The sequence below is a fragment of the Kryptolebias marmoratus genome, linkage group LG20 (assembly GCF_001649575.2).
Source record: "Kryptolebias marmoratus isolate JLee-2015 linkage group LG20, ASM164957v2, whole genome shotgun sequence".
NCBI classification, from domain to species: domain Eukaryota; kingdom Metazoa; phylum Chordata; class Actinopteri; order Cyprinodontiformes; family Rivulidae; genus Kryptolebias; species Kryptolebias marmoratus.
The window spans coordinates 989710-1012676 of record NC_051449.1 but is presented as its reverse complement, the minus strand read 5'-3'; the positions used below and the strand labels follow the sequence as shown (position 1 = coordinate 1012676).

Sequence of the window (22967 nt, the reverse complement as noted above, 5' to 3'; positions counted from 1 at the left end):
TCGTCAAGCCTTGAGCTGATAAAAGCATGATTGGCCTTTTCCAGGTCAGGATGATTTAAAAAAGTTTAATCTTGGTTGAAAGACGTAACTGGTAAAAGCTGGCCTTGACTACAGAAGCTAAATAACTACACTGCTGCATTTTAGGGCATTTTTCTTGCTACAACTAAATTTTTGAGGTTTCAAAACATTTAACGTTGAATCAAGTGAAGCAGAATCTAGAGCTTTTTGCATGATTTTAAAAAGGATTTAACAGTTAATCAGTAAACTTTAGTAAAATAACTGTGTCAGCATCAAAACTAATCATGACTTCATCAAGTGCTTCTGTACAAAACTAACAGCTGAAGCATCAACAACAAACAACTCATAAACTGATTAAAAACAACAACAAATGATAAGCTTCTTTTAGACCAAACTGTCCTCAAGGTCTGCTGAAACAGGAAATGACAGAGCTCCCTGATGGAGAGTAAACTTTGATGTTTTTCTCTCATTTACACCACAGAAAAAAAAATCATCTTGTGGGTTGGTAGATGAGGGATGAGTTTTATATTTACTTAGTTCCTCGTGTTTGTATCAGATCAATAAACTCTTCAGTGTTGGCTTTGATTGAAATGTTAGATCCTCTAATTTTGGTATGACACTGGAGCTTAATAAGACTGTTAAAGGAGTTTTTGTGTGTGCAGAAAAGTCTTTTTTTTTAATTATTATTAGTATTATTTTATTTATCCTTTTTTGCCAGCAAGGTTCAGATGAGATGAATAATATCTTCTTCCAAAGAGTTTTTGTCAAGATGGCAGCATTGGAACCTTTTTAAATAAGTTTAAAAAAGCATTTAGATAATTATCTGCAGTTAAAGTCATCATATGAAGGTATTGAGATATAAATGTCAACATGAAGCTTTTTATTTGTTTTCTTGTTTGCACAAAAGAAGGTTTACTTCTCATGAAGTCGGATCATCATGTTTAGCTCAGCAGATAGTAAATTAATATATGTTTTTTTTATTTTATAATCAGTGTAAACCATTAGTGGTGACCACAGGATTGTCAGTAAGACAAAGATTTGAACAAAGTGGCCAGAACTCATAATGTCTTATTACCTCCACCAAGGAGGGGTTGTCACAAGAAACAGTTGATTAAATTTCAGTGGTAATCTGGATCACAGTCCCAACTGGACTATTTTATAATGACTCCATGGCCTTGGTGGAGGTTTGCGCTCTCAGAGTGCTTCTAGTTCAACAAAGAAACTTTATAACTTTGGTGTTAAAGGCAATAGGTGATATGCATTCCTTTAAGGACTGCTGGGCATTTAATTTGTTTTAAAGTAGTTTTTTAAACTATTTAAAACCGCAGTGAGTTGTTTATGTGTATGAGTTCAGGCTTCTGCTCTTTCCCTTATGAACAGAAGCACTTGAGGAAGTCTTAATTGGTTCTGATGCTGAAACAGCTGGCTGCTTCCCTGAACATTTGCTGATTACCTGTTATATCATTTTTGAATCACAATCAAGCAACAAACTCTGCAGTTCTGCAAAAGTTTTACCAGATGTGAGTGAATAAAATAAAAACAAGCCTGTCCATGAGATGAGAAGAGATGAGAGGGAAGATGGAAATAAAGTTTAGTTCTTGAGTGGATTGCTCAGATCTTTAAATCTGCTTTACAGTTCTCTGTGGTTATAGAAGGACTTTAGTTTGAGAAATACCTTGTAAGACATATTATTTTCTAAAGGAAAGCTTGTAATAAAAATGTAATTTTATAGTTGCAAATTCAGCCATTTCTTTTTCAGATATGGAGAGGCTTTAATAAAGAGATGAAGCATCATTAGGAACTGTAGGACTGAGTCAAGAAAATTTCCATTTCTGCTGCTGAAGGTTTGTTTTTTTCTATCTCTCTCTTCTATTGTTAGCCCCTACATTTATGAAATTGCCATATTAGATCTTAAGAGCCTTTCTTAAATGTCAGTGTTCAGACTGACAGGCAAATTGCTCTGCTGCTGCTAACAGCAGCAAGAAAACGAAGGCTCAGGAGCTCACGCTGGGGTAAAATGGGCAGAAAATCTCTTCACAGCCCTGATGGTGGCAGGGAGTTTAATGGTGGTGCTGCAAACCCATTGGGAAGTTGTAAGAAGCCAGTGCTGTGTCAGCGTGTTGCCATGACGATGCAGTCAACCCCCCCTGTAACATGTCATTGTGTCTCCCCGCTCTGCATCCCGACCCAGGTCAGCCTGGCCTCTACAAAGACAACGTTGTAGCGCTCCTCGCTCAGCATTTACTATGACTGCTGTGTGGCGAGGCCGAGGTTGCATGTCACAAATCAACCCAACGGATGACTGGCAAACATCCAATAAAACATTAGGTGATTGAACCCTCACAAGCTCATTGATTTAGCTTCACATCTACTTTAGAAATCTGAAACATTTAAAAATACACAGTAATTTCAAAATTACATTTTGCTTTTAATGAGCTGCTGCTGGTCTTAAACATTCTAATTTACAGCTAGCATCAGTCTCTTTTACGGCCTTGTTGGGTGTGTGTGTGTGTGTGTGTGTGTGTGTGTGTGTGTGTGTGTGTGTGTGTGTCACTACCCGAGTGGGTTCAGACTCATGTAATCAGTGTTGTACACATCCAGACTACAGATGTAGATTTTGAAGCAGTAACAACTGAGGGAGCCCTCTTTTCGTTTTATCATGTTGATGCAACACATGAGCAATAGTAAAGCACATTTAATCCATTTAAGGAGCAGGAATGTAAGGATTAACTGGATCAATTGAGCAACCAGAATCTGCAGATTTTCAACTCAACTCACAAACAGCAGATCAGTCACAGAAAAATCTATTTTTTTATTGTTAATACTATTTTGTTTGTTTATTTTAAGGCAGCTATACTCAGTATATCTGTATTGTGACTGTTACAAGAAATTTCTAATACCTGTGAAGGAATCCAGAGTAAGTTCAGAAGAAGCGTAAAGCTTTTCTGTGAATGTACTTTACACCTGCTGCTCAGTAATACAGTTTTCTTTATCACCAACATCCATTAACAGATGTTTTTAAAGACTATTGTTCAAAATATTAAATTAATAGTTACTAGCAATTCACATCTGAGCATTTGTTAGTCCTCAGTGTGTGATGTTGATCCTTTTAGTCAACTCTAGAGTTGGAAAAATACAAAAAATATAAGACCTTAATGGACTGGGGTTGAAAGACGCATGATGCAGACATTTTGCAAGTTTAAAAAAGGAAAAAGCAGTTCTCTGAAAAAGCTTCATTTTCTCACCACCTGAGGGATATATTCTTATTGCTGCAATCTTTTTATACACAAGCCAAACAGACTAAAACTTAGAATATTGTGAACAGATATTAGTTTAAGTGTTTCTGTAGTTCTGCTACACTGCAAGTTTACGATTTAGGTATATCATCATTTTTTATTAACTAATAGCATTCAAATAGAAATTTGAGTAAAGTCAGTAAAGTATGCAATTAAAAGTACTTTGTTTACATTGAGCGCATGCCTGCATTTCAGAAATGCATATCAATAAATCTGGAAAACTACTAGAGTAAACTCTTTCAAACTCCACCATTTAATGTAGACCAGGATAACCGTTTGATTTCATAGTTTGCAATGAGTACCTTTTAAGTATCCGAAGCTCGCTCTTTTCCATTTTTGACTAACAAATAGAGACTTTGTAACCTATTGCAGTTTCGGGGAATGAAAAATCATTTATTATAAATGTCTTATTAGGAACAAAACAATAAATGGCTGTTTCACATGTTGTTAGTTATCGTATAGGTGGAGCAAAATTAGCCTAAGAAACTGAACTCTGTGAGTATTGCTGCATATTAAACTGGAGGCCTGTGTCTGTACACAGACAGAATAAAGTGTAGAAGATGAATAATTTGCTCTGCTCAGTTCCAGGAGCATGGCTTTCTACAAAAACATGACTCACTACAGAGAACTTAGTGTCTTAAACCAGATCTGACCAGATCAGACTGCTTGGCTGAATCTACCTGTTGTATAACAGGAAACATGTTAAAGGTACACTTTGTAACTTCAGCACACTTAATGATTATGACGCAGATTTCATTATTCTATATAAAAATGTGTTTGAACAGAAGATTTTTGTTCTGATCCGATGCTGTCAGACTGCATGTTAAACACAGAACCTTATGATCTGAACGAATAAGCAGAACGATGAAGAAATGGCCTGAGATGACTCTATGGTTTTTAGGTACGAGTAGCTGTACATATTGATACTGGATTGCTAAGATCAATTTTTGTTGATTAGATTTACAGTACTGGCATTCAAAAGGTTCTGAGCAACATGCTGTAAAGTCACTGCTGGACTGCAGCACCATTTTCTGCTCAGCTGTGATATCTACTAAATGTGATTAGAGTAATGTAAACTTGTATTTTTTAAACTGTCAGCGTTTCTATACCAAAACTGATGTCATACAAATGAACATATACGGTACCGATGTCAATAAATGTTGGGCGATCATGATGGGGAAACGATCTTGTCTGACTAATATTTAGGTCATGCTCCGGTCAATCCTCTGTTACTGTCACTGACCTGAATGGAGGTAAGGAGGGATGAGTAAGTTCCTGTCTGTACCTTCTCTCAACTAATTGATTACTGCGTCATGAACTGTCCATGCAAATTTCCTTAAAAACGAGCCTGACATCAGCAGGGTTAGACTGCAACAGGCTGCAGATTGGTAGCTCTGCTGGAGGAATCAAAGCGGTGATGGACGGGAACGATGAGGCTGAAAATCAGTTGGCTTTGATGCCATTAGAAGTTCTCCTGCCATCAGCACAAACGCTGCTGCCTCACCAGCAGTAGGCCTGTGTCCAATCCTTCATCTGTCTCTTTCTGCTTCCTGTCGTTTTGTTCTTTCTTTTTGTGCACTTGCCTTTTTTTTATCATTTTGCACTGTTTCATGCACTTGTTTTATATAAAACATCAGCCAATTGTGCTTAAAATGTCTTAATTTAAACCCAGAAATATACAAAATTATACTACAAGAGAGAAAAGTGCAATTAACTGCAGCGTTTATGGTCTAAATCCAGGCTACACAGAACTAAAAGAAATCAAACTTTAGTGATTAAACTTGAAACTAAACTACATTGTTACTGTTTGGAAACGGCGGCTGTGGCTCAGTGGTTAGCTCAGTCATTCTCCAATGAGGTAGTTGGTTTGATTCCACCAATATGCCACATGTCGGAGTGTCCCTGGGCAAGACACTGAACCCCTTATTTCCATCCGATGTGCCCCATTGGTGTAAGAATACGATCTAAAGCACTGATTAGACTAAAAATGAGTTATTCAGATTAGCTGTGTATGGATTCAGTAGAGTGCTGTATGAATGTGTGTGGATGGAGAAATGAAGGCACAGATTGTGTTGTAAAGCACTTTGAGTGGCCTGATTGGCTAGAAAGTTGCTATATAAGTACAGACCATTTACCATTTACCCTGACACTGTTTCAAAGATTTAATTTTTGGATGGTTCATAACATCCATCTATATGAAAACATGGATACTTGCTGCCATGTCTTGTCTTTGTTTCCAATATTTATCTTGTCCTTTCACTTCAGTCTTTTTTTGCCTTCATGTTTCACATTTCTCTTGTTCTCTGCCTCAGCAGTCCTCTTCACCTCCTTCTGATCTGCAGCCTGGTTATGTTTTATCCCTTGCTGATGGTCTGCGTCACATTGCATAACACAGTTGCTGGCTAGTTGAGGGTTTTCCCTTCATATAAGGGATTATCCATGATACTGCTGAGTCCTTTCGGAAAGGCCAAGCTGTCAGTCCAGACCTATGTTTTATCGTCCTGAGCTTCCGCTGTCTCAGTCAGGTGATGTAATAATCAAGTGCAGGGATATGATGGAGGATCAGAAAACAATTTGCTTGTGATGCTGATTTCTGGAATATCTTTTGGTTTAGATTTAGAGCCTTGTGAGATATAAAGCTGTGCTCCCTGATCTAAGACATGTCCAGCACTTTTCAGATCATGTGGCTCTATGTTGTCTTTAGGATATGATGGGGCTTTGTCTTAAAAAATAACGTGTAATTAGAATTATAAGCCTACCTGCAGAAGAAGACCCATTTTTTTGCATGAGAGAACAACTGTTAGTTTTGTTTTTTATTTGTACATTAAATCTTTTTTGTGGCCTCCCAGAGTGAAACAAATATTGAATTGAAACTTTAAGATATTGCATGGAAATGGAACTAAATGGTAATCTGAGATGATACAGAAAATGGCAAGCCCTTGGTCAAATGAAAAAAATAAAGAGAAATAAAATACAAGAATTGGAAGCAAAAGTCCTGAAAATTGTTATCTGCTGTGGAGCGTTTGTTGTTGGGACTACCACTGCCATGAACCCATGAACCCAGTGCTCCCAGTGAGTTCCCTGGACTCTGACACTTGGATAAGCCTTGGCCTGGTTCTGTGCCTGGTTCTGTGCCTGGTTCTGTGCCTGGTTCTGTGCCTGGTTCTGTGCCTGGCCCAGCTTTGAGTTTTGAGTCACGCCATCACATTTTTGTGTTTGCTTTCAACCCAAGCCAAGGACTTAACTATGTTAATTCCCTCTAATTGGAGAAATCTTACTCTCAGCCTAAAGCAGGGCTCTTATTGCTCAGTCATATGATCTGCACAAACGACCAGCACACACGGCCTTTTGTGCACTGCTCTTATTGTTTGAATAGTTGTGGTTTAAAGAGTTATTTAAGGTCCAAACTTAAGCTAGATGTCATTGAGTTTGAACAATTAGATACTCTGATATAAAAGATGATTTGTCGTGGTTGTTTTTAGATAAATTATGTGCAAAGGATGCGAGGAATGTATGGGAACAATTGTAGTTATTGTTGTATTGTGGCACAATTGTCTTGTAATGTTGAGAGGTTGAACATGAGAAACATTTTTCACCTCATATAAAAAAGGTTTCTCTGGTTGCTTTTAATCTGTGGAGGGAAGTGGAAAAATATAAGTGATTTATGGAGTAAAATTTTAGGAAAACAACTCATAGTTGCTGAAGCCTCTTTACACACATTTGCTATTTCAAGGCTGTACAAGACAAACACAAGGTGGATGTAGTTATTCTAAATAAAATAATAATTCTTTAGTTTCAAAGCCACAGCACCCATTTAGATATCAGTTGGTAAAAATGGTTTAATATGTAGCAGCTTGTGACATTAGATCATTTTTCTGACTAGTTAATGAAGATAAAAGCAACAAATATGTAGGCCAGTTGTTGTTTTTTATCCTCTGTGTCTCTTACAAAGCTACAATTATGCATGTTATGTGTTTATGCTCTTAGTGGCTTTAAAAAGGATCAGTTCAGCTTTTGACACTATTCTTTTCTGTTCTCAGCAATCATGTATGTGATGGGAGCACTGGGCCCGGCGGCTGGTTACCTGCTGGGAGGAGTCCTCATTGGCTTCTACGTAGACCCCAAAACTGTTGTCAACATCGACCAGAGTGATCCTCGCTTCATTGGCAACTGGTGAGAGCAGTCGGCCTGCTTTTTGCTGACGGGGATGGAAAATGTGTGTGTATTGAAGGTAGGAGTTTATTTAATGTGTGTCACGTCTTCAGGAAGAAACTCTGGAAACACCAGAGACATCAGTCAGCCCAGAAGTCAGATGTGTTGATAAATTAATACAATTTATTGTTGCTTTTTGATCTTTTAAAAAAAATCCCTCATGCACATGCTTTTACTAAAAATGTTGAATCAATCTGTACGTTAAAAGTTACTAAATCTTTATAAGGACTTACATTAGAACAGTCTGATTTGGACAGATTAAAAAGTAGGATTCAGTATTTTATATTTCATACCTGGTCCTCGTTAATGCTTCAGGCACATTTTATCAGATAAATACTAGAGATTCAAGTCTTTACTGATTCAATTTGTTTCCAATTTACATATTAATCATTTCAGCAATGATCAAAGATGCATCTCAGTGTTTTACATTTTCAAATTACTACATAATTTCATAAAGCTAATATTTTATTAATAAATACAAACATAACCTGGGGTTATGTACCATTGAATAAGACAACAAATCCTTAGCTATGGTATTTTTTCCCTGACTGGATTATTATCTTGTTTATCTCAGAAAAACATCCTTCAATTCTTTTTAGACTGAATGTGTTTTCTGAGGTTACAGATGTTAGATTGAAATTAGTTAAACTACAAATGAGAATAAAACACAAACTGTCCCGTTTCCTTCAGCATTTGTAAACTCTTTACACATATGTGCTTTATTCATTTTATAAATATTAAACCCTCCCAAAAAACCAGCAGCCACTAAAATAAAGACACATATTTGCTCCTCCGGTTACATATTTTCACATATTTTATCTGTATCTGATAGTTGGTGCCGCATTGGATTAGTCATCATTTAGAGCCGTAGTGATGTGATCTTCTCTCTGACAGCACAACCAGTGACTCACCAGGAAGCAGCCGCACGGCTTCCTACATGATTGTAGGTGATGATGAGGAAAAGGGTACATGAATGTACCAGCTTATTAATTTATGTGCACAATAATGAGACCCAACGACGAAACGATATCAAGTCCAGATTGCCTCTTTGGCACATTTCACACCAGGCATCAACGAGTTTCTTGTGTAATCTGATCACAAGGGGGCAGTTTAAAGTTCATCAGGTCACACCTGGTGTTGGATTGTGTCTACACATCCATCTCAGGTGGACACTTGTTTTATGATCTCTCCTATTTGCTCGAAATGCAAATCGACGCGTACATCTTCCACTCAGCCAGCTGTGAGCGACAAACAGGACGTGTGTGGGTCTGCTAATGTTCCTGCAAAATCTTCACTTACATTTAGTGATCAGTATAAATTAGGAAGTGGTTATGACACCTTTTAAGACCTTTTGAGATGCATCTAAAGCCACGTTTTTCTATTAATATTTTATTTTAATGTGATGTGACATTAAAGTAACAGAGATGACAGACGTATAATAATTGTTTTCTTGGATTTTAAAGAGTCAGAATAGCTCCCCATCTGACTGAAACCTTGCAAGGTTTTTGAAATCTGTAGTTTTTCTTTTTGACCACCTGTGAATTCTTCATAAATTTGAATATTTTTGATTCAGATTCTGCTGTGTTTTGTGTGTAAAGGTGGAGCGGGTTCCTGCTGTGTGCCGTGGCCATGCTGCTGGTCATATTCCCCATGTTCACCTTCCCCAAGAAGCTTCCTCCTCGACACAAGAAGAAGAAGAGGAGGAAAAAGCTGAGTCTGGACGACCTGTCCAGTGATGATGATGTTCTCAAGGAGAAGAGCAACAATAAAAACCAGGCGGTCACTTCATCCATGGGTTTCGGCAAAGACATTAAAGGTAGCGCGAGTTATTTAACCAGCGCTCCACCCAGCTGTGAAAAACAATGTTATGGTTCTGGTTTGGTTTATAACAAACTGAGCTCATGAGAAGGTGGTTGGTTTTATATTTAGTAGGGATTTATAGCCAGAATCTAGTAGAAATTAAAAATTTAAATAAACACATCATAGCTTTTTTGAATCAGTGGGATTATTTAGCTGTTTGACATTTGACATCTGAATATATAAATTTAATATAAATTAAACAAAACATTTGAATATATCAACACTCAAAGGGCATTTTCCAGTTATCTGACATTATCTTATGTAACTATAATCATTTATTGACAAAAACAGCCAACAGAGAGGTTGTTATGGTGTCATCATGTTTTTTTTTGTGTAACTTTCTGTTGGAATAACGACAAACATTATGAATCCCTTGGTGTTTTTCACATTTTCAGAAAAGTATTGAGCAATTCATCTTTTCAAAAGGCTTAAAGTGATTGTACCTACAGCTGGTAATTGTGTGATTATGTGTCTGAAATGAACTCGAGCTGGTTGTTATGAAACAAAGCCAACCTTCAGTGTGTCTCTAACTGTCACACAGTGGCAGTAAAACAAAAAATGTAAGCATTTTATTTTCTTTATTGCCTTTCAGACCTCCCCAAAGCTGCAGTGAGGATCCTCAGCAACGTGACCTTCCTGTTCGTCAGCCTCTCCTACACCGCCGAGAGCGCCATCGTCACGGCTTTCATCACCTTCATCCCCAAGTTTATTGAATCCCAGTTTGGGATCCCAGCTTCCAATGCCAGCATCTACACTGGTGAGCTTGTTTTATTCTGAAATCCCTGTGACATCTTTGGTTTTAATGCAGAGTTTGTTTGTTAGAAAAGCTTCTGTATGTAAAATGTTTGAGCCTCATTTAGACAGAACTATTTGTTTGTAGCGTTTCTGCAGCAGCTCAAACAGGCTGCAGACAGATCAGAATATCCAAACAAATCCCTGAACTATATTTTCTGTCTGATGAGTGTTGGTTTTATTTGAAAGCAAAGCTGGAGAGGCTGTCAGCTCAGAGCTGAGTCAACATTAATATTAAAGAGACGGCTGGTCTTTAAATGAAGGGGGATGCTTAGCTGGCATAGTTAGTGGACTACACACAAAACATTCATAAAAACAAATATAACCGCACTAATACTCTTCATGTGCTGAAAATTAAATGCTGAAGCATCTGCATGCTTAAAAAACAGCATATATATTAACTCATAAAATGCTGAATGTGTATGATTTTAAGCTAACAAGACATCGATTACATAATAAACATAATTAATTTAATATGCTATTTATGTGAGGATTATTTTGAGTTTGCCATAAAATATTTAAAAAGAAACTGTTTTTAGTTTCTAGACGTCCTTCTTTAATCTATATGAGCTTCCAGATCTTATTTAACTACAAAATCCTGTCTGCGTTCCAGAAATATGAACTATAACAGCTGATATTTGAGAAATCTGACAAAATAAAAAACTAATGAAATCCTGAAAACAAGGATGGTTAATCATGTAAACGTCTAAACTTCTGCTTGAATACTGTACTACTATACTATACTATAGTTTTGTAGCTAAAAGCTAAAAACAGTAGCTGAGAGTCTAATGGAGCATAAGAATATAAAAATAAATTGAATATGCTAAAGTAGATTTCAGAGAATTAAAACAGAGTTTTAAGTGCATTTCTATGGAGAATCATTTTGTAAATAAAAGTTAAATAATTTAAAATGTATAAAAGTTACAAACTCTAAAAGTCCTATAACACTGTTCCTGATATAGCTGAACATTTTGACATGAGAATGGTTAAAATAGCCCAAAGTATGAGGAAGTAGTTTGATTCGTCTTGTTTATTTTTTATTTTTATAGACTGTGTGTCAGTAACCAGGAGCTGTTCTGTTTGAGTTTCCGTTCACTGGAGGATTAATGACGCATCGAACTATTCAGATTCTCATCTGTTTTGGCCAGTCAGACTTTACACCTACAAACAGATCATTTGTTGTCTGCATACTGGACTCTTAGTCATACTGGCATCATATCAAACTCAGGGAAAGACTGATTGAGCTAGAATCACTGAAAGATCTTACAAATATCCAAACAGACAGATGTTGTCAGAATTACATGGTTTACGGTCATTATTGAATGAAATTGCCTGATTTTATTACAGTTTATCTTGTGTTTGAGCGTGGATTTCACTGAATAACCAATGAAAAATGAGACTGAGCTGGAATATTTAAGAATATCAAGACTAAGATGTGTTTATTGTGAAAACTACCAACCAAGGTGGCAAAAAGCCGAACAGGACAAACATTATCTGTTTCTGCCTGGGTTAAACGCTGCTCTGCCTTCGAAGCCGCCCACACTCAAAATGTTTGCTGTCATGGTAATTCAAAGCTGCCTGGAGGCGGCAGCTGCTGGGATTTCTGCGTCCTCCGTAGGATTTCTTGTCATTGAAGAGAAAGATGGCTGCAGAGACCAAAGTCTGACAGTTTCCAGCAGATTCGGTCTGTAAAAGTTAAACTTGACGCTGATTAATAACTTGTTTTTATAAATTAAATCAGAAGAGAAAGCAGATCACTTCTGTCAAAGGTGGTTAGTTTAAATGACAACCAGGATCTCTAAAAAAATCTTTATTACATTTGAAGTTCATGCACCGAAGATGCTAAATGTATAATTTAATTATTGTATTCAATGTTGGTTCTGCTCTTCTGTCTGTTTATCACATCCAGACAAAGTTTTACCTCCAATTGTTTTATTTTATCTCAAAAGTAATTCTTATTCTCTTCTAACAAGTAAAGAAGTTTTACAAAGAAACACTTTTCTATGTTTATGAGATTACAGAGAAAACTGACCTATAAAATGAAGAATAATAAACATATAAACTATAGTTTTATGAAAGTGAAAAGGTCCTGGAATCAATAACACAAACATATTCTTTGGACCGAAATGTGCTTATTTTAAAAGAATTATTATTCTTGAATAATTTGGATGATTTTATGGAGCACAAAAAATGAACTAATGAATCTTTTTTCTTTTCTTGATTTTCAGTCTAGTTTTATCCTTAATAAACAGTTTTTCTTTCTTATTTTCAGTCTCGCTTTAAAGCACCGGCCCTCAGAGAATAAATTCAGAATAACCAGCCTCAGCACAGAACGGTAGCCTTCTCCTCTTTGTCTTCTCAAGTCGTGGAAACAGAAAGGTTTTATATTTCTCATCAGGAGATAAGTGAGATTATTGCACAGACAGAAAATGGTTCCACCAACCAAACTGTTTTATAGATTCTGGGGCTGAGGAAACAGATTCAACTGTTTCAGTTCTGCTTTGGAATAAAACTGGTCAAATCTGACAAAATGTTCCTTTTTTATTTAAATCCTAAATGAATAAACACATTTAATACTTCCTCCAGTCTGTTACTTACTTATTTGTGTGCTTTTTTTTATTTTACTGCCTTGCAGAGCATGTTTTAAGCAAGTTTTTAAAAATTGGAGTAAATTATTTTTCATTTGAACAACGTGTCTTTTTAGTGATCTTTAAAATGTAGTTTTTCTTCAGTTTTATGCTGTAAGAAGATATAATCATAAGTTGTTTAAGTTATTTTCCCTACACACATCTTGTAATGATTGTTGACCAAATGTATGTTTAAGTGTTGAAGCTGAAAATGTTTTTTATTGAATTCTGGAGGAGGCAAAAAAGGAACTGAACCAACTTTCTACCGTCACCGTGACTAACCTGAACTTTAATTATAAGTGATGTGTCACCGTTCTACTTTTATCTCTGCTCTCCTTACCTGGTAAATGTTTTTACCTGTTAAATTAGACTGTCTGTCATTTCAAAAGAAAAGATGTATTTACACTGAAAGTCATTGATTCCAGGATCAAGTTTTTAATTTTTCTGACGGGTTTTGTGTTTCTGCACAAATAAAGCTTTCCAGACTGTCTGCAAATTGCTTTAATAGAACTGTACATTAGCTGAGCGTGTTTTTTATGGCTGGTTATTGAGTTTTCAGAGGTTCTAATATGATCTCTTCTCCTCCCTCAGGTGTGATCATTGTGCCCAGCGCCGGCGTGGGCATCGTCCTGGGCGGATACATCATTAAGAAGCTGAAGCTGGGAGCTCGCGAGTCGGCCAAGCTGGCGATGATCTGCAGCGGGGTGTCCCTGCTCTGCTTCTCCACGCTCTTCATCGTGGGCTGCGAGAGCATCAACCTTGGAGGGATTAACATCCCCTACACCACCGGGTGAGAAGGCATGGAGGGGGGAGAAACTCTGAGGAAGAACCACATCACTGCTCTGCAGAGGGAGCTGATTTTATGTCTAATCTGGATTTAAAATTTACTCCAGGCTGGTAAACTGATTGCGGAGGACGGAATGAGGGAAACAGATGAAAGGACGGAGGAGAGAAGCAGACACAAACAAAAATGAAATTTGAACAGATCAGTGAACCGCGAAGGAGGAGTTAAAAACACCCACAGAGCTAAAAAAAAAAAAAAAACACTCTTAGCACCTATAAAGTCTGTTTCTGCTTCTTACTTTTCTGGTCCTATTAGTCTGAAAAATATGCCTAAGATCGATACAAGTGCTTTCATTATTTCAAGCTTCTGAGAGGTGCAGTGGACAAAGAAGGCCAGTCTGAGCGCAGCAGCGTGTCCTTTGGTATTTCAAACCTTTCCGTGTGAGTTCACATGGAAATGTTTCACAGATTCAGAATGAGGGTGAGTCAGCTCGTCATCACAGCGAAGATATTCCGTGTCCTCAGGACTCCAACACTCAACTATGTGCCATTATCAGTGAAACATTTATTTTATGCTAATAAACCGGTGTGATAAGATGCACAGTGTGAAATAATGGCTTCATCAGCAGTTGAACTAGTTTCCAGTTTGCAGAGCATCTTTGCACAGCAGGATGTTTGAATCAGGATGTTTGTATCCAGTTTTTGGTCCTGCTGCAGAAACTGAAGGACTTTAAAAACACATCTGTCTGCTTTATGCACAGCTGTAGTGGTCATTCGATAATTTATTATTCTTCAAATTCCTAAAACAAACCATAATACTTGTCATTCCTGACTGTGTAACTGCAGGGTTTACTGTGCACCATTCCTTCTTAGACCTAAGGATGTGTTCAGATTTATTTTGAACACGTTTTTTAAAAAATTAGAAACTAATTATTTGAAAGTTGGATAACATTAAGTTTAAAGAAAAAAAACATGCAAGATGAAAAAGATTTACATGTTTAAGTTCTTTAGTGTTCAAAATGAAGCATGCAAAGATCCATCCTGCAGTCTCTGGGTACAGCTTAGACTAGTTTAATGTCTCCTGACAGAAGTGATAACAAAACTCCGGTAACTTCTTTAACTTCTGAGTAAATCCTAGTTCTAAATGCAGCTTCTCTCTCACAGCTGAGGATGTTTGCAGAGCGCTCAGAGAACTCACACAGAGGTCAGAAATACCTGGAGACAGATTTTGGCAAAGCCTCCGTGGGTTAGAAGAATATTAACTGATTATTTTATATTTTTCTTTATTTTCTTCCTCATAAAATGATTTTTTACATGAATTTATTTAAACTTTAAAGCATCAGGAATATTCTCTGTTTGCTGAAACTTTCCATCCCTCCTGTGTTTAATGACCTCATTCACGCTGAAAGCCACAGATGACCTCTTCTGAACAAGGAAATGGGTTTTTTTAGAACAGCCACTGCATGAGTCTCTAAATACAACCCTTTTTCTGCTTTGGGCATTTTTAAACGTCTTATTTTAGGTTTGCTTCTCTTTCTAATTCCAGAAGCAAACAGGAATTTTGAAAGCTTAAAGCGGAGGCAGCCCAGCTGACTGCAGCTAAATCATTTCCTGGCAGTGGTCGTTTTTATCAGCTCATCTGTGAATTCAGAGAGCGGGCGACTGTAGCAATCAGTGCAGGATAACGTATAATGAGCCGGTAAACGGAGGCGTTTTCTTGTGGACGGAGCGTCCCTGAGAGCAATTACATGGCGAGGATGGAGAGTGTCCAAGGACAGCTTGGAGGAGAGGATCTCTGGCTTCCTGCCCTCTCTGTCCACGTGTTTCTGCTGCTTCCATCCGTCTGCCTGTCTGTCCTTTCTGTCCTGTCTGCCCTTCTCTCTTCATCCTTACTCCTTTTTCTGAGCTGATGTCCCTTTTGTTTTCTTTGCCTCATCCTCTTTCCTCCTCACTTATTTTTGACTTCTTGATGGTCTCATTTGTCTGCCCTTTCTTCTTCTTTTTTCTTTGTGGTGTTATGTAGCATGAATATGAGTAGTTGGTGTCTTACCTGCAGCAGATAGCAGTCAGACTGATCTCATTGAGGAGAATCAGAGAGAAATTCTGGAGGAGGTTGAGGTAACCTCTCAGGTATTTTTTATTTTATTTTTTTTGTAAACAACATATGTGCCACTCTAACTGCACCATGGCTGCCAAAATATTCCAGCACTCATGAGTTGAGTCTGTGAAGAGCAGCTGGTCTCTCTCATCTGAAGTTCTTCCTCAGTCTAATCTGTCTGCACTTGTAGTTTTAGGATTAGACTAGCAGAGCGGTTCATTTGAGACAGGATAGGTTCAGACAGTAATGAATGATAATGCATAAACAAATGTACATTTAATGTGGGGGGGATAATAATGTTCAGTTTGAACATTAACCAGTAACTAATAATGTTCCTGCTGTACGTCCTGCAGTTCCTGGAGTTTTCTGGTGGATTGATTTGTGGCAGTTGGTTACAAAATGAAGCCTATTTAAATCCAGTTTGTCCTAACATTACTTATTCAGGCTTCTTGTCATTTTTTTGAGCAAAGATCGGTGGCACGGTGGAACTTCCTCCATCTGCTGTGGGTCATGTGTTCTGCCTGCAGTGCTGGTTACATTTGGGAGGGAAACATAAATGTATTTACCCCAAATTTTCCAGAACCTTGTCATCTGTTAGGAGTTTAATTTTGTTGCTGATTTCATGTTTTCTTCCTGCAGACCTACGCTCACCATGACGCAGAGGAACCTGACCGGAGGCTGTAATGTAAACTGCGGATGTAAAATCCACGAATACGCTCCGGTCTGCGGCTCTGATGGCATCACGTACTTTAACCCCTGCCTGGCCGGCTGCAACGGTGTGGGCAACGACAGCAACGGGGTAAGATGGAACAGAGCAGATAAAAAGTTACATGTTGATAAAACTTCAAAGTAAAAAATGCATTTTGGTGTTTTATAAATATAATACAGTGTCTCTTATTAGAACAAAATCAGACAAATAAAACCTACAGAAAATGTCTTTTTTTGGAAATATTCTAATGAGGAAAACAATTCTGAATCATATTAAATGTGGTTGAGTAGCAGATATTTTCTACTCATTGATATCTTTAAAAATATTAAACTAAAACCAGTTTCTGTTCTTCATATTCTTGATGGTGATGATTATTTATTAAAACAACTAATTTTCATTTATGTCGTAAAGAATATGAGATTGGAAACGGAGTCTAAATCTGCAGATGCATGTTTGTTTTGCTTCAGATCCGTAATTACTCGGACTGCGCCTGCGTCCAGAGCAGACAGGTCATAACGCCGCCGTCCGGCAATCAGGGCAGCAACCAGCTGCAGCTCGTCATCGTCAAGACCTACCTGAACGAGAACGGCTACGCCGTGTCGGGGAAGTGCGACCGCACCTGCAACACCCTCATCCCGTTCCTCATCTTCCTCTTCATCGTCACGCTCATCACTGCTTGCGCTCAGCCCTCCGCCATCATTGTCACCCTCAGGTATGAGTCAGAGCGGGACCCAGTTCTGTGTCACAGATATTTTGACATGAAATGGTCGAACTAGATTACACGATTTAATGATTGCTGCATTCTTCTCCTGCACCTGTGCATGCTGCTGGTCTGCAGGATTATAAATAGGTGTACACGTTTGAGTTTTCTGATTGTTTGCAGCTAGTTTACAGAAAAAAATCCCATCCACGGAGTTAAAACATTTTCTACACTCTAACACATATAAATAAAGGAAAAAATTAAGACGATAAAACAGATTGATCTATAAAAGATGGACAGATCTGCTGGTTTTGAAACATGAAGTTTTTAAAGTGCAGTTCCACTGTTGTCCACTAGGTGGTAGCTCTGAGAATATCCCTGGCTTTGCTTTAAAAACAGCTTCTTTCATAAAATGTATTGTTAGTAAACTTTTTTGAAAAATAGTGTAATTAGTTAGTCACTCTTAATGAATGTGCTGATGGTCATAATTTCATAATTAAAAAATAGAACTTAATATAAAGTCAGGGTTCAAGTTGTTCATCTGCTTCGTTTAAGGTTCGTGTTTTCGTTTTCATAATTTAGATTTGTTTTAAATGTTCAGTCAGTTATAAAAATCGATCAGAATGACCCAACATGCAAAGTCTACATGAGCACATTACTATGTGTTCTAAATTTAAATTTAAATCATTTTTATTTTCTAACTTGCCTTCGAATGAGTAAGTAAAAAAAAAAAAAAAAAAAAAACTACACTTTCTTAACTTGAAAGATGCTTTTAAAGCAAACCCAATGTCTAAAAGCATCCGGTGGAGGCTCCTTGATGTTTTATTTTTGTGTTGCAGGTCTGTGGCAGAGCAGGAGAGGCCATTCGCTCTGGGAATGCAGTTTGTTCTCCTCAGGACCCTCGGTGAGGAGAAACAAAGCCGTGTTTCTGATCTGAGCAGATCTGTGTTCATGTTAAAAATATTTATCAGAGCAAAGCAGAATATGAATCTCTTTGTGTCCCTTCTGTACCTGCTGATCTGAGATCTAAATGTGGAGAATTCGACCAAAGAGCAGCTTTCAGTTTTAGTCAGGAAACTGCTGCAGATTTGTGGCGTTTATTTTAAACTCCATAGTTTTAGAGATATGACTTTATATCTCATTTTCCCTATAACTTTAAACAGTTTGAATGAAATGCTGAGTGAGTCTTTCCTCACTGAAATAATCTCGTTTTGTTTTCTCCTACACCCTCCTCCTGTTTGCGCTCCTTCCTCATCTCCTCTTCTTGTCCTTTAACTCTCCACTCAGCCTACATCCCGACGCCCATTTACTTCGGCGCTGTCATTGACACCACCTGCATGTTGTGGCAGCAGGACTGTGGCATCCACGGCTCCTGCTGGGAGTATGACGTCACCTCCCTGCGCTTCGTCTACTTCGGCCTGGCCGCCAGCCTTAAGTTCCTCGGCTTCTTCTTCATCTTCCTCACCTGGTACTCCATCAAGTACAAGGAGGAGCGGGTGGAGCGTTGGCTCAAGCGCCACCTGTCGCCCGTTGACACAGTGGGGAGCCTCGTCTGCCACCCAGGGGGCCACAAAGGCCACGCCCGCACCCGCTCCTGCCCCGTCAACATCCCCCGGAGCGACCCCAACATGCTGCCCGCTAACGCTCCTCCGCGCGCCGGCGCCCTCAACCGCGGCGTCAGCACCCAGAGCTGCCCCGGCAACGAGCTGAAAGCAATAACTCCCCCTCCTCCTCCGGGTTCCCCTTCAGCGACGCCCGCCCCCACCCCAGCCCGCTCACTGGAACACGTTTCAGTCCGAGTCTGAGTTCCTCAAGAGGGATGAAGTGATGAGGCAGGTCTGAGCCGCCATCTGCTAACAGAGACGCCAGCGTTCACTCTGGACCACCGTCTGGGTCTAAAACCTTCAACTGGAGGCTCAGAGTTATTTCAAAGTTGGACTCATTGTTGGAACTAAGAGCCTGGAGAGATTTTTCTGTGAGGGGAAAAAAATCTGCTGAATGCAGTTTTCTTTGTAATCTATCAGCCGGTGCAGGAAGCAGACAAAAGCTTTAGATAGAGGATAGTTCTCTGCTCATCACCCGCCTCACCCCCCTCCCCTCGGCAACATGTGCCTTCTGTCACCACAGTCCTCACTTGTACAGAGCAAACATAAATCACTCCGAGCGACTGCAGGAATCGGCTGAACGGATACCTCAGCTCCACCCTCCTCCTCCTCACCTCATCAGCGTGCTCCTTCTTCCTCTGGTTTTATTTCTTCACCACCAGGCGAGCAATATTTGTTCTCTGCATATCGGCGCTCTAACGGAACAACAAAAAAACAACCTCTGGAAATGTGATACACAACGGTTCAGTGTTAAGAACTGGAAACCAATGGCATGGTGCTATGTGCGAAATGTTTAGCGTCCTTTTTTGTTTTTTGTTTTTGATCTTTTTTGTTTTCTCGGTCAGGTTTAAAAACACTTGAAAAGAATCCAACTGGACAACGGGTCACTGGGTTAAGCAGCTTGGTGCTCGCGGAACGCATTCCTGTTCGATGTAAGGCCTTTTGTTGCTTCGCTGACACAACGACACGAGGGATCGCTGCTGGAAGTCCGATTGTTTCGCATTTGCCAGCTCCATACAATGCATCCATACATCTTAGGTGTGGCCCCCCCCCCCCCGCTTTCCCCTCAGTAAGCAGATTGACCTGACAGAACAGGACCAGTATGTTCCTCCTGATTACATTCTTGGTCAAACTGGTGACTGGGAATCCTTCAAAAAAAAAAAAAAAAAAGCAGGAAGGCGAAGCTCAGACTGGAGAGTTCTGTGGCACTTCTGATTATTAACTTCTGATTAACTTCTGATTATCCAGGAAGACGTGAAGTCAAGCATCATGAAGTCATCTCCTCTTCATCAGTTACGAAAGAAAAACTGTGTCCAAATTTACAGACGGAGCCTGAATCTGCTGTCTCGTTCCCTGCGTCGTGTTCAACGAGAGTTCTGGGTTTTAACGACCTCCCCGTCTGAAAAACGATGACATTTTTCACATAACTGAAGGCTGAAGGTGTGGAAAATAAAAAGGAGTCCAGGTAAAGAGATGTTTGAAAACCGTTCAACTGCTGCTAATAATTAGTCTAAAAAGATCTAAACATCTTTTCCCACATGAATCATTTCTTTACCTTCAATCACAAAATTAATAACACGTATTTAGTGTTAAATCTCAGACATGGGAACTGTGTTTTAAATCAGTTTGTTTCACTATGCTTAGCTTCACTATTTATTGGGATTTTTTGGAAATTAGATGAATCAGAAGCAGTTCTTGTAACAAAAATACAACAGAAATAAGAAATTTAAAATTATTTTAGGCTCAAAAAAATGTCAGGAATGTGACTTTTTTTCACACCATGATGGTAGATTTTTGTCTTCATCTGTAGGTAGTGCAGATAGTTACTGCTGTAAAAGAAAAAAAAACTTTTGGACAAACAATCAAATCCAGCTAAATAAAATTAGAGATCTAAAAAGTTAAAACTGAGTTTTTGTTTTAAACTAAAACATTTGTATTTAAATTTTAGAGCAGATTTCACCATCAGCTCCTGAGCCGGAGGACTTCTGTTGACTTTCTTTTAGGATTATTTAAAAAGTAAAAAACATTTATGCATAAAAATCTTTATTAGACATAAAAGTTAACAGTTTTATTAGTGATTAGTTTCTGATGAGCAGCAACAGGCTACTTTAAACTCTATAGATCTGAGTCCTTGAATCCGTTAAAGAAAACCATTAAATTTAATTATTTAACAAGATGAGGTGGTTCTGGATGTGTCTGAGCTGTTGGAACAGTGTTGCATTTTTTTAAAGCAGTATTATTGTAAAAAGCAGCCACTAATGTTGATAAAAATCCCTCATTTGCACTTTTATTTTTCCTGAAGATTAAGAACATTTTGTTTTTATAAAATCCAGCAGGTGAGCTGCAGCTCTCTGAGGACACCTGCTGGACAGACGAGGAACAGCAGGCAGAGACAGACAAAAAGGTTTTTCCATCAGAGTTTATCTCCTAGCAGTTTTACTTTATTTAATCTGCTGATTCTTGTGGATTAAACGTCACATCATCTCTGAGGAAAGATAAATTCTCACATTTGTTTTTTATGTTGCACAGTTTAAAACGAGTATCGAAAGGCTCAGTTTTCTTCTGTTAAAATAAAAACACATTTTAAACCAAATTTAACACAAATACTTAACTCAAACTACCTAATTTGGAACAATTTACTGTCAATATGAAAGATTATTGAAAGCTTATTCCCCCGTATAGTTTCATTAATATATTTTTACATATTACCAGTGATAGGAACTAATTATTTTACCACTGAGGCAGAATTTCCGTTTAATGTTATTTAACCATCCACTTTTCCTAATCGATGAAATAATTAGAAATAAGACAATCTATAAACATTCAGATGTGATCATATTTTGCACTTTGGTGAAGTTTAGCTCAGATAAATGACTGCGTTGAGTTCAGGGTTTCAGGATAATAAAACCACAGCGTTAAATTTAAATCATCAGAGCAGAAATCGTTCATAAATCCACTGAAGTTTAGAGAAATTTAAGGTTTCCTTAAAAAACAACCTTTGACCTGCTGAATATTTCCTTTCGATGTGTTTGCTTCGCCTTGTTTTTCCTGCTTACATCTTCGAGGAAACGTTTAAAAGCCAGAAAGTATTTAAACCGTGGAAGAAAAGTCCGTTTGACTCCCGGAGATTCTCAGCAGTTTAAACCAGTGATTTACAGAAAAACACACCTTTCAGACGGGAGTGTGTGACTCTGATTTGTTGTTCGGTTCCTGTTGAGCCAGATGTTTTCAGACAGGTTAAAAATCTATGAGCCTGTTTGTTTACAGTTTTATGATTATAAAAAACGAGGTTTTTGTTAACGTCTGTTAATGTTCTCATGCTTCCATTTTGGTTCCTAAGAGGAAGAAAACTCTGGAACGTTGATGTGGAAGCAGAAACAGAGATCGTCTCATTCTTCGAGCAGAGAAGATTTAATTCACAACACAAAGAAAACAATAGAATAAAGTAGAAACACAGAATAACTTTCCACCTTTCTGTGTAAGAGCAGTAAATAGAAATCATAAGTTTGTTGTTTGTCATGTCTCAGAGGATTACATGTTGTAAAAACACTGTATTTAAAAAAAAAAAAACAAACCTCAAAAAGCACCAAGTTTAATTTCCCTCCTGTCCAGCAGCTGGAGAACGCAGCTCCAGATGTTCTCCAGGCTGTGACTGAATCAGGATCAGACGTAGGTTAGTTTACATTTTGTTCTTTTAAATCAGTATTGTATTTATTTTAAAGCCTGATGGGAGATGAGTGGAGACACGCTGGTTTCAGTTGCCTTGGATTCTTGACTCTGTCAATAAAAATGTGACAAAATAATAAAGCAGTATTACAGAAGGAGGAGCTTTGTGGGTTTATTTCAGTGGGTTTCTTTTAAACCAGTGTGTAGTTTTCTGGTTTAACATGAAGTTATTTTAAGACATGAAATTTAACCACAATCTAAACTATTTCTGTCCAACTTTCAACAGAATTACAAAACATTACTCGAGCCTGGGGATAATCACGTTCCTTAAATTATTATAATGTTTTTTATTTTTAGATCTGTTTGCCTTTTTGAAATATTTCTATATTTGCAACATTTAGTTTTGTTAAACCCAAACCCTGTTGTTAAAAAGCTGGAGATGTTTTTTTGGACACTAGAAGCTGAAAATGTTTTTAAATTAAGAAAAATCACATGATGTTTAGTTTGCAGGCGAGAGAACCTTAAAGCAGAGCTGAAATCAGAAAAGCAGAAAAATCTGTTTTATTTAAACGTTTTCTGAGAGCTTTGAATGGCCAGAAATA

At 38.1% G+C, this 22967-nt stretch overlaps 1 protein-coding gene across 3 annotated transcripts in view; it reads left to right on the top strand.

Annotated features, from left to right (window-relative positions):
- LOC108246165 (solute carrier organic anion transporter family member 5A1-like) overlaps positions 1-22520 on the top strand; it is a 32303-nt gene extending 9783 nt beyond the window's left edge. The window contains exons 2-10 of one of the 3 annotated variants that reach the window (XR_003040033.2): positions 7355-7487; positions 9125-9342; positions 9979-10143; positions 13397-13595; positions 16326-16485; positions 16863-17107; positions 17935-17999; positions 18383-19737; positions 19948-22520. Coding sequence is in view for 1 of the 3 variants with exons in the window: in XM_017433575.3 (XP_017289064.1) it covers positions 7355-7487; positions 9125-9342; positions 9979-10143; positions 13397-13595; positions 16326-16485; positions 16863-17107; positions 17935-17999; positions 18383-18900 (1703 nt within the window). In the remaining 2 variants the exon portion in view is untranslated. Of the gene's footprint in view, positions 1-7354; positions 7488-9124; positions 9343-9978; positions 10144-13396; positions 13596-16325; positions 16486-16862; positions 17108-17934; positions 18000-18382 lie in introns of all 3 variants that reach the window. The other 2 variants (XR_003040034.2, XM_017433575.3) reach the window with 2 other exon arrangements.
- The last annotated feature ends 447 nt before the right edge of the window (positions 22521-22967 follow it).